At 36.3% G+C, this 14296-nt stretch overlaps 1 protein-coding gene across 1 annotated transcript; it reads left to right on the top strand.

Annotated features, from left to right (window-relative positions):
* The first annotated feature begins 13079 nt into the window (after positions 1 to 13079).
* On the top strand, positions 13080 to 14009 carry LOC140613323 (olfactory receptor 4C12-like). Its single transcript, XM_072791857.1, has one exon. It carries the CDS (start codon positions 13080 to 13082, stop codon positions 14007 to 14009), a length of 930 nt encoding a protein of 309 aa, XP_072647958.1.
* Positions 14010 to 14296: the final 287 nt, after the last annotated feature.

The raw sequence follows: 14296 nt of genomic DNA on the forward strand, positions 1-14296 counted from the left end.
CTGGAATTCTCTCTTGGACAACTCTTCCAGTCTTGGTCATTTTAGTTTATTTTGGTTCCCATTATCAGTCTGAACTTACCCAGAAAAATCAGCTTTTTATGTTAGGAAACTTCAATAGCTCTAGGATTTAATTTCTACTCACTTTCTTGGCCTTCTATGAAAGTGTAAGCACATCTTCAAAATAAACATATTTTTCAGATCTCAGAACTATATTTAATCTAAAGTAAAAATAATGGGAACAAAGCAAAATCTTCAAGTCAGAGAAAGCTAGTATATGGAACTATAAAATGTATAAGTGCATTGGATCCACTTGATTGGATATATTTTTTTTCAAATCCTGCCAAATTTATGTTTCCCAACAAGTTCATGAGCAGTATGGAGAAAGTTCTTTTTATTCCTGCTTTTAAACCACTAAGCTTAGGAGCAGTGTCTCCCATATAAATTTTAAGCTGGTTGGTATATATATATGTATGCTCTGCTTCTGTCATTTACTTAAATATCCTATAATTCTGTTTCATTGACTTTAGAAAAGTATTTAAATAGACTTTCACAAAGTGTGGGATTTGGTAATGCTTTGATTTCTCAAGTCCTCAGAGAATTAGTAATTGGTCCTTTTGGAATCTTTGGTGGAAGCATCATCTATAGTTCTTCATTTTCTCCTACTTGGCACCCAGCAACATCATTAGGAGGCCAGTTTTAGAAATGCAGTTGTGCCTTGGTTAAACAGGTATCTCTGGCTGTAGTTTAGGGTGAGATTTTGGTCAGATAACTTGGAAAGCTTCATGATAGGGCTTTGTTGATCATTTTGACATTGGTGAGCCTGGTACAGGATAGGGGGTAGTTTTAGGCATAGGTCAGAATTCAGAGAATGGATTTCTCTCTGAAAACATGATTGTTCTAACTAATATAGTTGTCCTGAGGATAGAAATGCCAGTTTTTAAGGTTATGTGCCATGTTACCCTGGGAAACTGTGACTTTTAGTGGCTGACAAAGGAGACTCAGATGGCAAAATTCTCAGCTACTAAAGATTGGGTAATTTATGAATCATAGATCTATCAACTTCCTTTTGGGTGGTGTGTGTCTAGATGTCTCATGATGTGTTGAGGGGAATATAGCTTTTCTCTTTATCCCACACAAAAGGAATTATGGAGATCTACAGTAAAGAGTGATGCTTCTACATGGTAGCCATTGAGAAAAATCACATCACAGCTAAACATTATATGTGGACATTGAGAGGTAGAGGATGGAAACACTATAGAAAGGAGCCTCCACTACAATGTTTTCTCCCTCCATTTGTGAGGGATTGAAGAGCTGGCTGAAATCCTGCACAGACTCATCTTTAAAAAAATCAACCTTTACCTTTAATGAAACTGATACACTCCTGAATTCCAGAACCAGAATGAGAAACAGTGCCTTCAGCTCTGTCCTCAACAATTAACAATTTTGCCTCACTTATGGTTGTCCCTCCCCACTCTTTTTAAAATTGTGATAAAATACTTGAATAAAAAATTTCCATTTTAACTATTTTCAAATGTACAGTTAAGTGGCATTAAGTACATTCACATTGTTGTGCAACATCTTCAACAACCATCTCTAGAACTTTTTCAGTTTTCCACACTAAAAATCCATATCCTTTAAACAATCACTGCTCATTTCTCCCTTCCCCTAGATTCTGGAAAACATTTATTTCTGCTTCTAAGAGTGGGACTATTTTAGATATTTCATATTAGTGGAATTATGCACTGTTCTATCATGGGCTTATTTTACTTAGAATAATGCCCACAAGTTTCATCCATATTGTCACAAATGAGAGAGTTTCCTTTCTTTTTAAGGCTGAAAAGTATTCCGTATATCTATATCTATATCATCTATATCTATATCATCTATATCTATATCATCTATATCTATATCTATATACTATGTTTCTTTTTTTTTTAAGTCATGCATCTGTTGTTGGACATTTAGGTTGTTTCCACAGGTTAGCTATTGTGAATAATGCTGAAATGAACATAGGAGTGCAAAGAATTCTTTGAGATCCTGATTTCAGTATTTTTGGATTATACCCAGAAGTGGGATTGTTGGATCATTTGGTATTTTTAATTTTTTTGAGGTACCTCCATACTGTTTTTCATAGTGACTGTACGAATTTACATTCATACCATTAGTGAACAAGTGTTCCCTTTCCCCACATTCTTACTAATACTCTCTCTTGTCTTATCAACAATGGCCATTTTAACAGATGTGAAATGACATATCATTGTGGTTTCGATTTGTATTTCCCTGATAATTAGTAATGTTAAACACATTTTCATTTACTTGTTGGCCATTTGCATATTTTCTTTGTGCTAATGCCTATTCGAATCTTTTGCCTATTTTTTAAAAAGATTTTATTTTTGTTTATTCATGAGAGACATGCAGAGACATAGGCAGAGGAAGAAGCAGACTCCCTGTGGCGAGCCTGATGTGGGACTCTATCCCAGGACCCTGGGATCACGACCTGAACCAAAGGCAGACACTCAACCACTGAGCCACCCAGGTGTCCCTCTTTTGCTTATTTTAAAATTGAACTATTTTTTGCTATTGAGTTGTATGAGTTCTTTGTACATTTTGGATGCTAACCCCATATTAAATATATGTTTGCAAATATTTTTTTCCATTTTATAGGTTGTCTTTTCACTCTGTAAATTATTCCTTTGTTGTACAGAAGAATTTTAGTATGATGTAGTCCTGTTTGTCTATTTTTGCTTCTGTTGTCTGTTCTTTTGGTGTCATATTCATGAAATTGTAGTCCATTCCCATGTGATGAAGATTTTCTGTTATGCTTTCTTCTAAGAGTTTTATAGTTTCAGGCCTTACATTTTAAGTACATTTTGAGTTGATTTTCTGTGAAGGTATAAGATAAGGGTTCAATTTCATTCTTTTGCATGTGTATATAGAGTTTTCCCCAGCACCATTTGTTGAAAAAATTATTCTTTTCCCATTGTGTATTCTTGCCACTCTTGTCACACATAGATGACCATATGTATATGCATGGTTTTATTTGTGGGTTCTCTATTCTGTTGCATTGGTCTATATGTCTATCTTTATGCTGGTACCATACTGTTTTAATTACTATAGCTTTGTAATATAGTTTGAAATCAGGAAGTGTGATGCTTCTAGCTTCTTTCTTTCTTTCTTTCATTCTTTCTTTCTTTCTTTCTTTCTTTCTTTCTTTCTTTCTTCTTTCTTTCTTTCTCTCTCTCTCTCTCTCTCTCGCTTTCTTTCTTTCTTTCTTTCTTTTTCTTCTTTTTTTACGTTGTTTTTAAGATTGCTTTGGCTATTTGGGGGTAATTTGTAGTTCCATATGAATTTAAGGTTGTTTTATTTTTCTTTTTTTAAGATTCATTTATTTTATTTTATTTTATTTTATTTTATTTTATTTTATTTTATTTATTTTTTTTTAAATTTATTTTTTATTGATGCTCAATTTGCCAACATATAGAATAACACCCAGTGCTCATCCCATCAAGTGCCCACTTCAGTGCCTGTCACCAGGTCACACGCACCCCCGGCCCACTTCCCCTTCCACTACCCCTAGTTTGTTTCCCAGAGTTAGGAGTCTCTCATGTTCTGTCTCCCTTTCTGATATTTCCCACTCATTTTTTCTCCTTTCCCCTATCATCCTTTTCACTATTTTTTATATTCCCCAAATGATTGAGACCATATAATGTTTGTCCTTCTCGGATTGACTTCTTTCACTCAGCATAATACCCTCCAGTTCCATCCACGTCGAAGCAAATGCTGGGTATTTGTCATTTCTGATGGCTGAGTAATATTCCATTGTATACATAGACCACATCTTCTTTATCCATTCATCTTTCAATGGACACCGAGGCTCCTTCCACAGTTTGGCTATTGTGGATATTGCTGCTATAAACATCGGGTGCAGGTGTCCCAGCGTTTCACTGCATCTGCATCTCTGGGGTAAATCCCCAGCAGTGCAATTGCTGGGTCGTAGGGCAGATCTATTTTTAACTCTTTGAGGAACCTCCACACAGTTTTCCAGAGTGGCTGCACCAGTTTACATTCCCACCAACAGTGCAAGAGGGTTCCCCTTTCTCCACATCCTCTCCAACATTTGTTGTTTCCTGCCTTGTTAATTTTCCCCATTCTCACTGGTGTGAGGTGGTATCTCATGGTGGTTTTGATTTGTATTTCCCTGATGGCAAGTGATATGGAACATTTTCTCCTGTGCATGTTGGCCATGTATATGTCTTCCTTTGTGAGATTTCTGTTTATGTCTTTTGCCCATTTCATGATTGGATTGTTTGTTTCTTTGTTGTTGAGTTTAATAAGTTCTTTATAGATCTTGGATACTAGCCTTTTATCTGATAGGTCCTTAGCAAATATCTTCTCCCATTCTGTAGGTTGTCTTTTAGTTCTGTTGACTGTTTCTTTTCCTGTGCAAAAACTTCTTATCTTGGTAAAGTCCCAATAGTTCATTTTTGCTTTTGTTTCTGTTGCCTTCATGGATGAATCTTGAAGTTACTGTGGCCAAGTTCAAAAAGGGTGTTGCCTGTGTTCTTCTCTAGGATTTTGATGGGTTCTTGTCTCACATTCAGATCTTTCATCCATTTTGAGTTTATCTTTGTGTACAGTGTAAGAGAATGGTCTAGTTTGATTCTTCGTGTGGATGTCCAATTTTCCCAGCACCATTTATTGAAGAGACTGTCTTTTTTCCAGTAGATAGTCTTTTCTGCTCTGTCGAATATTAATTGACCATTAAGTTGAGGGTCCACTTCTGGATTCTCTAGTCTGTTCCATTGATCTATGTGTCTGTTTTTGTGCCAGTACCACACTGTCTTGATGACCACAGCTTTGTAGTACAACCTGAAATCTGGCATTATGATGCCCCAAGCTATGTTTTTTTTTTAATATTCCCCTGGCTATTCAGGGTCTTTTCTGATTCCACACAAATCTTAAGATAATTTGTTCCAACTCTCTGAAGAAAGTCCATGGTATTTTGATAGGGATTGCATTAAATGTGCAAATTGCCCTGGGTAGCATGGACATTTTCACAATATTTATTCTGCCAATCCATGAGCATGGAATATTTTTCCATCTCTTTGTGCCTTCCTCAATTTCTTTCAGAAGTGTTCTGTAGTTTTTAAGGTATAGATCCTTTACCTGTTTTGTTAGGTTTATTCCTAGGTTTCTTATGCTTTTGGGTGCAATTGTAAATGGGATTGATTCCTTAATTTTTCTTTCTCCAGTCTCATTGTTAATGCATAGGAATGCCACTGACTTCTGGATTTGATTTTGTATTCTGCCACATTGCCAAATTGCTGTAGGAGTTCTAGCAATCTTGGGGCAGGAGTCTTTTGGGTTTTCTACGTACAGTATCTTGTCATCTGCGAAGAAGGAGAGTTTGACTTCTTCTTTGCCAATTTGAATGCATTTATTTATTTATTTATTTATTTATTTATTTCTTTTTGTTGTCTGATTGCTGAGGCTAGGACTTCTTGTACTATGTTGAATAGCAGTGGTGGACATCCCTGTCTTGTTACTGATCTTAGGGGAAAGGCTCCCAGTGTTTCCCCTTGAGAATGATATTTGCTGTGGGCTTTTCATAGATGGCTTTGAAGATGCTGAGCAATGTTCCCTCTATCCCTACACTCTGAAGAGCTTTGATCAGAAATGGATGCTGTATTTTGTCAAATGCTTTCTCTGCATCTGTTGATTATGTGGTTCTTGTTTTTTCTCTTGTTGATATGATCACATTAATTTTTTTACAAGTGTTGAACCAGGTTTGCATCCCAGGGATAAATCCCACTTGGTCATGGTGAATAATCTTCTTAATGTACTGTTGGATCCTATTGGCTAGTATCTTGTTGAGAATGTTTGCATCCATGTTCATCAGGGATATTGGTCTATAATTCTCCTTTTCGGTGGGGTCTTTGTCTGGTTTTGGAAATCAGGTGATGCTGGACTCATAGAACGAGTTTGGAAGTATTCCATCTCTTTCTGTCTTTCCAAACAGCTTTAGTAGAATAGGTATGGTTTCTTCTTTAAACTTTTGATAAAATTCCCCTTGGAAGCCATCTGGCCCTGGACTTTTGTCTTGGGGTTTTTGATTACTGCTTCAATTTCTTCCCTAGTTATTGGCCTGTTCAGGTTTTCTATTTATTCATGTTCCAGTTTTGGTAGTTTATGGTTTTCAGAAATGCGTCCATTTCTTCTAGGTTGCCTAATTTATTGGCATATAGTTGCTCATAATATGTTTTTAAAATCGTTTGTATTTTGGTGTTGGTAGTGATCTCTCCTTTCTCATTCATGATTTTATTAATTTGTGTATTTTCTCTCTTCTTTTTAATAAGGCTGGCTAATGGTTTATCTACCTTATTAATTCTTTCAAGTAACCAACTCCTGGTTTTGTTGATATGTTCTACAATTCTTCTGATTTTGATTTCATTGAGTTCTGCTCAAATCTTTATTAATTCTCTTTTTCTGCTGGGTGTTGGTTTTATTTGCTGTTCTTTCTCTAGTTCCTTTAGGTGCAAGGTTAGCTTGTGTATTGGAGTTCTTTCCAGTTTTTTCAAGGATGGTTGTATTGCAATGTATTTCCCTCTCAGGACTGCTTTTGCTGTATCCCAAAGATTTTGAATGGTTGTATCTTCATTCTCATTAGTTTCCATGAATCTTTTAAATTCTTTTCTATTTTCCTGTTTGACTCTTTCATCATTTAGCAGGATGGTCTTTATCCTCCATGTGCTTGAATTTCTTCCAAATTTCTTCTTGTGATTGAGTTCTAGTTTCAAAGCATTATGGTCTGAAAATATGCTGGGAACAATCTTTTGGTATCGGTTAAGACCTAATATGTGACCCAGTATGTGGTCTATTCTGGAGAAAGCTCCATGTGCACTTGAGAAGAATATGTATTCAGTTGCTTTTGGATGTAAAGTTCTGTAAATATCTGTGGTATCCATCTGGTCCAGTGCATCATTTAAAGCTCTCATTTTTTTAGAGATGTTGTTCTTAGAAGATCTGTAATTTGTAGAAAGATACAGGTGCAGTGAAATGCTGGACACCTGCACCCCAATGTTTAAAGCAGCATGTCCACAATTGCCAAACTTTTGAAGGATCCTTAATGTCCATAAAATATGAATGGATAAAGAAGATGTGGTCTATGTATACAATGGAATATTACTCAGCCATTAGAAATGACAAATACCCACTATTTGCTTCAATGTGGATCGAACTGGAGGATATTATGCTGAGTGTAGTAAGTGAATCAGAGAATGACAAACTTTATATGGTCTCATCCATTCGGGGAATATAAAAATAATGAAAGGGAATAAAAGGGAAAGGAGAAAAAAATGAGTGAGAAATATCAGAGAGGGAGACAGAACATGAGAGACTCCTAACTCTGGGAAGTAACAAGGGGTGGTGGAAGGGGACAGGGGGTTGGGGTGATCTGGGTGACGGGCTCTGAGGGGGGCACTTGACGGGATGAGCACTGGGTGTTATGCTATATGTTGGCAAATTGAACTCCAATAAAAATATATATAATAAAAAATAAAGAAAAAAAGAAGACGTCTGATAGTGTAAACTTCCCCCTTAAGACACTTGAAAAAGAAGAACGAACTAAAAGCAAAACAAACAAACAAAAATAAATAAATATTAGAACAGAAGCAAATGAAGTAAAGAAAGGAATAGAGAACAGAAAAGTAATCAAACCAAAAGTGGGTTCATTTACAAGAACACCAAAATGACAAACCTTTAGCTAGACTGACTTAAAAAAAAAGGAGTTCAGACTCAAATAACTAAAATCAGAAATAAAAGCTAGGAAATTATTATCAGCTTTACAAAATTAGAAAATATAAGGACATCCTATGAACAGTTCTATGCCAACAACTTATATAGGTTAGATGAAATGAACAAATTCTTACTAAGAAACAAACTAGTAACTCAAGATAAATGGATAAACTGAATATACTTATAACAAATAGATTGGATTAGTAATAAACCTTGCCACAAGAAAACTCATGCCAAGATGGCTTCACCTTGAAGTGAATTATATCATTTAAGGAAGAATTAACATGAGTCCTTCACAAACTCTTCCAAAAAAAATAGGAGAGGAGGGAACATATTCAACAAGATCAGTGTTGTCCTAATATCAAAACTAGACAATGCTATCACTAGAACACTATAACCAAGATCTCTTATGTAAGCATACAAAAATCCTCAACAAAACACTACTAAATTGAATCCAATAGTCTATAAAAAGGGTTATATACCAAGGGCAAGTGGGATTGATCCAGGAATGCAACGTTGGTTCAAGATAGGAAAATCAATCAATGTACTACACCAAATTAAGGGAAGAAAGACATAATGCTCAGTAAGGATAGCTATTACATTTTTCCCAGTCTGCTATCAACTGCCTAGTCATACATTTAAATATAGCAGCTGCTTCAATTCTTACAATAAGTGATTTTAACATTATCCTTTCTTTCAGGCTGTACAGTACGCATTTGCAAGATTGCAGAACATATTTGGCTGTTCTCATCTCCATTGTCCTGAGAATACTACATGTGAAGAAATTTGAAGAAATCCGTCTGCCTAGGCAAGGTTTCTATTTTCAGGTGGCCAGTGGAACTCCTACACTTCTAAAAAAAAGTCATTGAAAAGGCATACTTATTTATTTTTATTTTTGATTTCTACATCAGACAAGTTGGACAAGGATTTTTACCTTAATTTGGTCTCCAACTCTAGATCTCACTCTGCCTGAAAATATATTGTCTCAAGATCCTTATGTGCTTGTTTATAGTACAGTCAATAGATTGAATTAGTATCTCAACCTCCTCTGGTGACCTCAGCCAGGGAGGATATTTCCTCAGGGATATGTGATCTGAATGAAACTCCAAGTTATTTCTACAGCTTTTAGCATCCTTCATGCTCCATTTTGTGATACTCAAGGGTTTGGAGGAGGAGTGCTTTACAACACAGTTTATAGACCAGGAATGTAGGCTGTTAATACATGAAGTTAAAGTGCAGGGAAAAGAACCATTCAGGTGAAGATGTGTTGCTCATAGACAGATTCTCCCAAATATTTATTTCTAAAGCAAAATCTGAATAAAAAACAGCTATAATTAATTCCTGAGAGAGCAAAGCCTTAGATAGAAAGCCTTGATGTTATCAGTATCATCTCTAAACGTGATGGTTCAAGAAGAAACTGTTTTCTTATTTTAAGGGTAGAATAAGAGGGGGGTATTAAGTGATAAAAATATTTTTATCTTTTTTTTTCTATAGCCATGGAACTAGGTGCTGAATATCAGAAGATTCTCCTTAGTACCTAAGGACTTTGGATTCCAAATTCAAATTCAATATTTTCTTTTTCTTTGACTTGAATTTCCAAGGCATTGGAGCTTTGAAAATACCATTGTCTAATCAGTGAGGACTTGAGAAATATACATGTACATACCATGAAATTTGTACAACGGTATATAATGGTCATTTCTTTTTCTTAAATACATTGAGCATTCTCCCTAACAACAGAGGCAACCATGGTAAGTTAACTAGAATTGCTGATTTTTAATCCAGTTTCTTACATTTTCATTTTCTCTCAAGGGATTTATAATTAAAATCATTGAAATATGGTTTTCTGATATTTTATCGGGAACCACTTTGAGATAATATAGGATGTTTTGGAGAAATATTTGTTCTCATCACTGCATTAGATATATCTATAATATATCAGGAATAATTTTCTCATTTTATGGATTCCTGAATCAATTGCTAGGTTTTTGAACCTGGAGACAGTGCAGCATGGCAGCAGATTGAAACTAGATGGTCACTGAAGGGTTTCTGTCAGTGATAGAGCATATGATGTGGTGGTTTGGATAGACAGAGATTGGCTTTTGTATGGTCACTCATATTCTTTAAGCAGTGCTCTGATTTTCATAATTTCTAGTGTAAGAGGTGGTGGTGGGGAATCTTTTCTAGTGATAGAAGGAGATATGAGAGGCAGCTGAAAAGACAGAAAGGGAAATTTGAGATGAAGCCAATATAGGGTGTATGACTTTCACTGTGGTCAAGATAGGTCAGCATGGGAGAGAAGAGAAGGACAACTTTTGGATTCAATTTCTTAAGAAAATCTTAAGCCCTAAAACTGAGAACCATAAAGAGAATGTGTTAATATATAAGATCTACATGAAAGAATATACTTCCTGCTGTGGTTGGGAAACTAAACTAAACTCCAGGCTAAGGGGCACTTGTTATTCTGACTCTGTTCAAGTTTCTTGGATTTTGTTCTAACTTAGGTAAGACCTTATTTCTGATATAGTGGATGTAGTGCCAACAATATAATGGAATTTTGCATTCTTAACTCAGACTTAGCCCTTTTTCTTACGGATTCAAGATAGATATTACTAAAGATAAGAGATGAAGGTTAATTCTCTTTGTCAACTTACAGTTGTTTTTCCTTGGAAACATTCATCTTAAGGGAAGCAAGATGGAGAAAAAAAATCATTGTATTGAGCATTAGAAGACTTTTTCCTGTGGTCTGTTTTCTTGGACTTTTTCTCTCTGGACCTCAGTGTCCTCATCTTTTAAGAGCAAAGTACTGGTGCATTTTTAACATATAACAATTTTAGTGTTCTATGCATCCTTGAACTCATTAACATCTGACTCTACATTTAATAGCTTAGCAAAATAACTGCCATGGATTTTATATGGTCACAGGTGGTGGCTTTCGGTACCAACCCACTTGTTCAAACTCCGACTTTCGTGGATTCTCAGAAGTAAACTGAATCTGTACTGGAGAGGCACTATCTCTGCCTCCTTTTTTTCTCTGCTGAAGAGCTAGAGACAGACATCCTGGGTTTAAAAAGTTGCCTCTTTTTAAAAAAAGCCATTATCACTTTCAGCAAGTCATTTATTATTTTTATTATTTTTCCTCCTTTTTTTTCTCTGCTGAAGGGCTAGAGACAGACATCTTGGGTTTAAAAAGTTGCCTCTTTTTAAAAAACCATTATAACTTTCAGCAAGTCATTTATTATTATTATTATTAATTAGAGTTCATTTTATTTAAAATATAGATAACGGTGTACCACGTCATTGCACTATTGTGAAGATTAAGTGAAATAATGCATGTGAAGTACTTAGTATAGTGCCTAGCACATGACCAACTCTCAAAAAACGAACTATTATTGTAGGAACTACATAGTATAAAAACAAATCTCTGCCTGCTATTAAGAATGGGGTAAAACAGAGCTACCTGCTATTAAGAATGGGGTAAAACAGAGCTATAATAAAAGTTTCTGTTTTGGAATATTTGAGTATATAGAATTTAAACAACAAAGATTTCTGTCCTTGGAAGAAGTTTGTCTGCTTCGGTCCTTACTTTCAATTGCAGTCTGAGGGTTCTTTTATGGAAGATCAGGGTCATCCTGCTATATCAACACTTTTCTGTAGTTCTCATTTACCGAAAGATGTGGGAATTAGAGGGTTTGAGTGGTAATATGTACACTATTGGTCTTTGGACGAGGACAAGAAAAGAAACATCCTGTGCTTGAGTCTGTCAATTAATAGAGGATATCAAACACATCAATTTTGACATAAGACCAAGTTGCTATGTTTGTATGTTAGTTTTTTTTAAATTTTTTATTGGAGTTCAATTTACCAACATATAGCATAACACCCAGTGCTCATCCCGCTAAGTGGCCCCCTCAGTGCCCATCAGCCAGTCACCCCAACCCCCCACCCACTTCCCCTTCCACTACCCCTGTTCATTTCCCAGAGTTAGGTGTCTCTCATGTTTTGTCACCCTCACTGATATTTTCACTCATTTTCTCTCCTTTCCCTTTATTCCCTTTCACTAATTTTTAATTTCCCCAAACGAATGAGACCATATACTGTTTGTCCTTTTCCAATTGACATATTTCACTCAGCATAACACCCTCCAGGTCCATCCACATCGAAGCAAATGGTGGGTATTTGTCATTTCTAATGGCTGAGTAATATTCCATTGTATACATATACCACATCTTCTTTATCCATTCATCTTTCAATGGACACCGAGGCTCGTTCCACAGTTTGGCTATTGTGGACATTGCTGCTATAAACATCGTGGTGCAGGTGTCCCGGTGTTTTACTGCCTCTGTATCCTTGGGGTAAATCCTTAGCCATGCAATTGCTGGGTCGTAGGGCAGCACTATTTTTAACTCTTTGAGGACCCTCCACACAGTTTTCCAGAGTGAAGAAAGGGGAAACCTCTTGCACTGTTGGTGGGAATATGAACTGTATGTTAGTTTCTATATGGTGTGGGACAGATGAAAATTATAATAGACAATCATTTAAAAATATACTCAATTTACTTCAAGATTGATAAGAAAGAAATAATAAATGAAATAGTGATAATTAATGAGTCAAATTTGGGGTTTTCTGTCTGATTTTGACCATGAAACTCCATTTTTAGCCTGGACCTTCAAGAAGCTATAAAAACATATTAGTCGATTTTTGGTTCTCCCAAAGGCCATCTCCTCTAGAGAAGAATTGGTAATTAGAAGTGTGCTCAATTTTCCTCTTAAGGGTTCTTGTCCCTGGAAGGATTCTCTGATGCATTGGGCTTCCAGAATGGAGATCACTATCTTGGGCCTTGGAACTCTAAGGCAAGCTTCTCAGTGAAGAATTTGTGGGATCATCTGGAAGAGGTATTCTTTCCATATTCCTCATTCTGTACCTTGCCCATGTGTAACAGGGACAGTTTATCTTACCCTTCACTGCCTTTGGCATTTAAGAATACATTGAGATACAGAGAATAAAGCAATCTGAGGTCCAGGAAAAAGTGGCAAAACTTAGCTTTGAATACTATATTTAAATACTATATTGAAGTTTAATTGAGTGTCCACTAAGAGAAGTTTTGAAGTACCTATTCCTTCAGAGTTTTAGAAAGAGAAGGAATCATCTGTGAGATTGTTAGAGTACTGTTAAAGGTCAGAGTTTTGGACTGTTTCATGATTTTATGGTTCCTTTTCTCTTTCTTTCATTTTTTTAAAGGCAAAGCATTCCTCCCTGGAGTTTTAATCACCTATACCACATAGATGGAGAATAAAAGAAATGTGACTGAATTTATTTTAATAGGTCTTACACAGAACCCCACAATGCAGAATATAGTATTTCTGGGATTTTTGATTCTGTACATGGTAACACTCTCAGGCAACCTGCTCATTGTGGTTACCATTACCACCAGCCAGGTTCTGAACTCCCCCATGTACTTCTTTCTGACTCATCTTTCCGTGATAGACACAATTTATTCTTCCTCTTCAGCTCCTAAGCTGATTGTGGACTCCCTTCATGAAAAGAAAGTTATCTCCTTTAATGGGTGTATGGCTCAAGTCTATGCAGAACACATTTTTGGTGCTACGGAGATCATCCTGCTGATAGTGATGGCCTATGATCGCTATGTGGCCATCTGCAAACCTCTTCACTATACTACTGTCATGAACCATAGGCTGTGCATTCTCCTGCTGGGCATGGCCTGGACTGGAGGATTTCTCCATGCAACCATTCAGATCCTCTTCACAGTCTGGCTGCCCTTCTGTGGACCCAATGTCATAGATCATTTCATGTGTGATTTGTACCCTTTGTTGAAACTTGTCTGCATGGACACTCATACCCTTGGTCTCTTTGTTGCTCTCAACAGTGGTTTCATCTGCCTTTTAAACTTCCTCCTATTGGTGGTGTCCTATGTGGTCATCCTGTACTCCCTAAAGAACTATAGCTTGGAGGGGAGGCGCAAAGCACTTTCCACCTGTGTCTCTCACATTACAGTGGTTGTTTTCTCCTTTGTGCCTTGCATATTTGTGTATCTGCGCCCAGTGACCACTTTGCCCATTGATAAAGCTGTTGCTGTCTTTTACACTATGGTGGTCCCAATGTTAAATCCCTTAATCTACACCCTCAGAAATGCTGAGGTAAAAAATGCTATGAGGAAGCTCTGGAGAAAAAACGTGACTTCAGATAATGAATAAACAGAATCTTTGAGCACCACACCTAGAAGTAATAGAGGTAATCTAGTGCAAGACTCTTGATCTACAGATGAAGACATCAACTCTAACAAGGAGTTGGAAAACATCAGCAGATAACCACTTAAGCACAGAACTACGGCTTGGACTGGAATCCAGACTTACTGTCTCTTATCCCATACTCTTGTCATCACAATTTACTGCTTTTTAATCCATAGATATTTACCTATTACTTGAAAATCTCAAATATCTTTAGAAGCTAGAACATATGAATCTAGAATATTGGATTGGTA

This window comes from Canis lupus, chromosome 21 (genome assembly GCF_048164855.1).
Source record: "Canis lupus baileyi chromosome 21, mCanLup2.hap1, whole genome shotgun sequence".
Taxonomy (NCBI): Eukaryota; Metazoa; Chordata; class Mammalia; order Carnivora; family Canidae; genus Canis; species Canis lupus.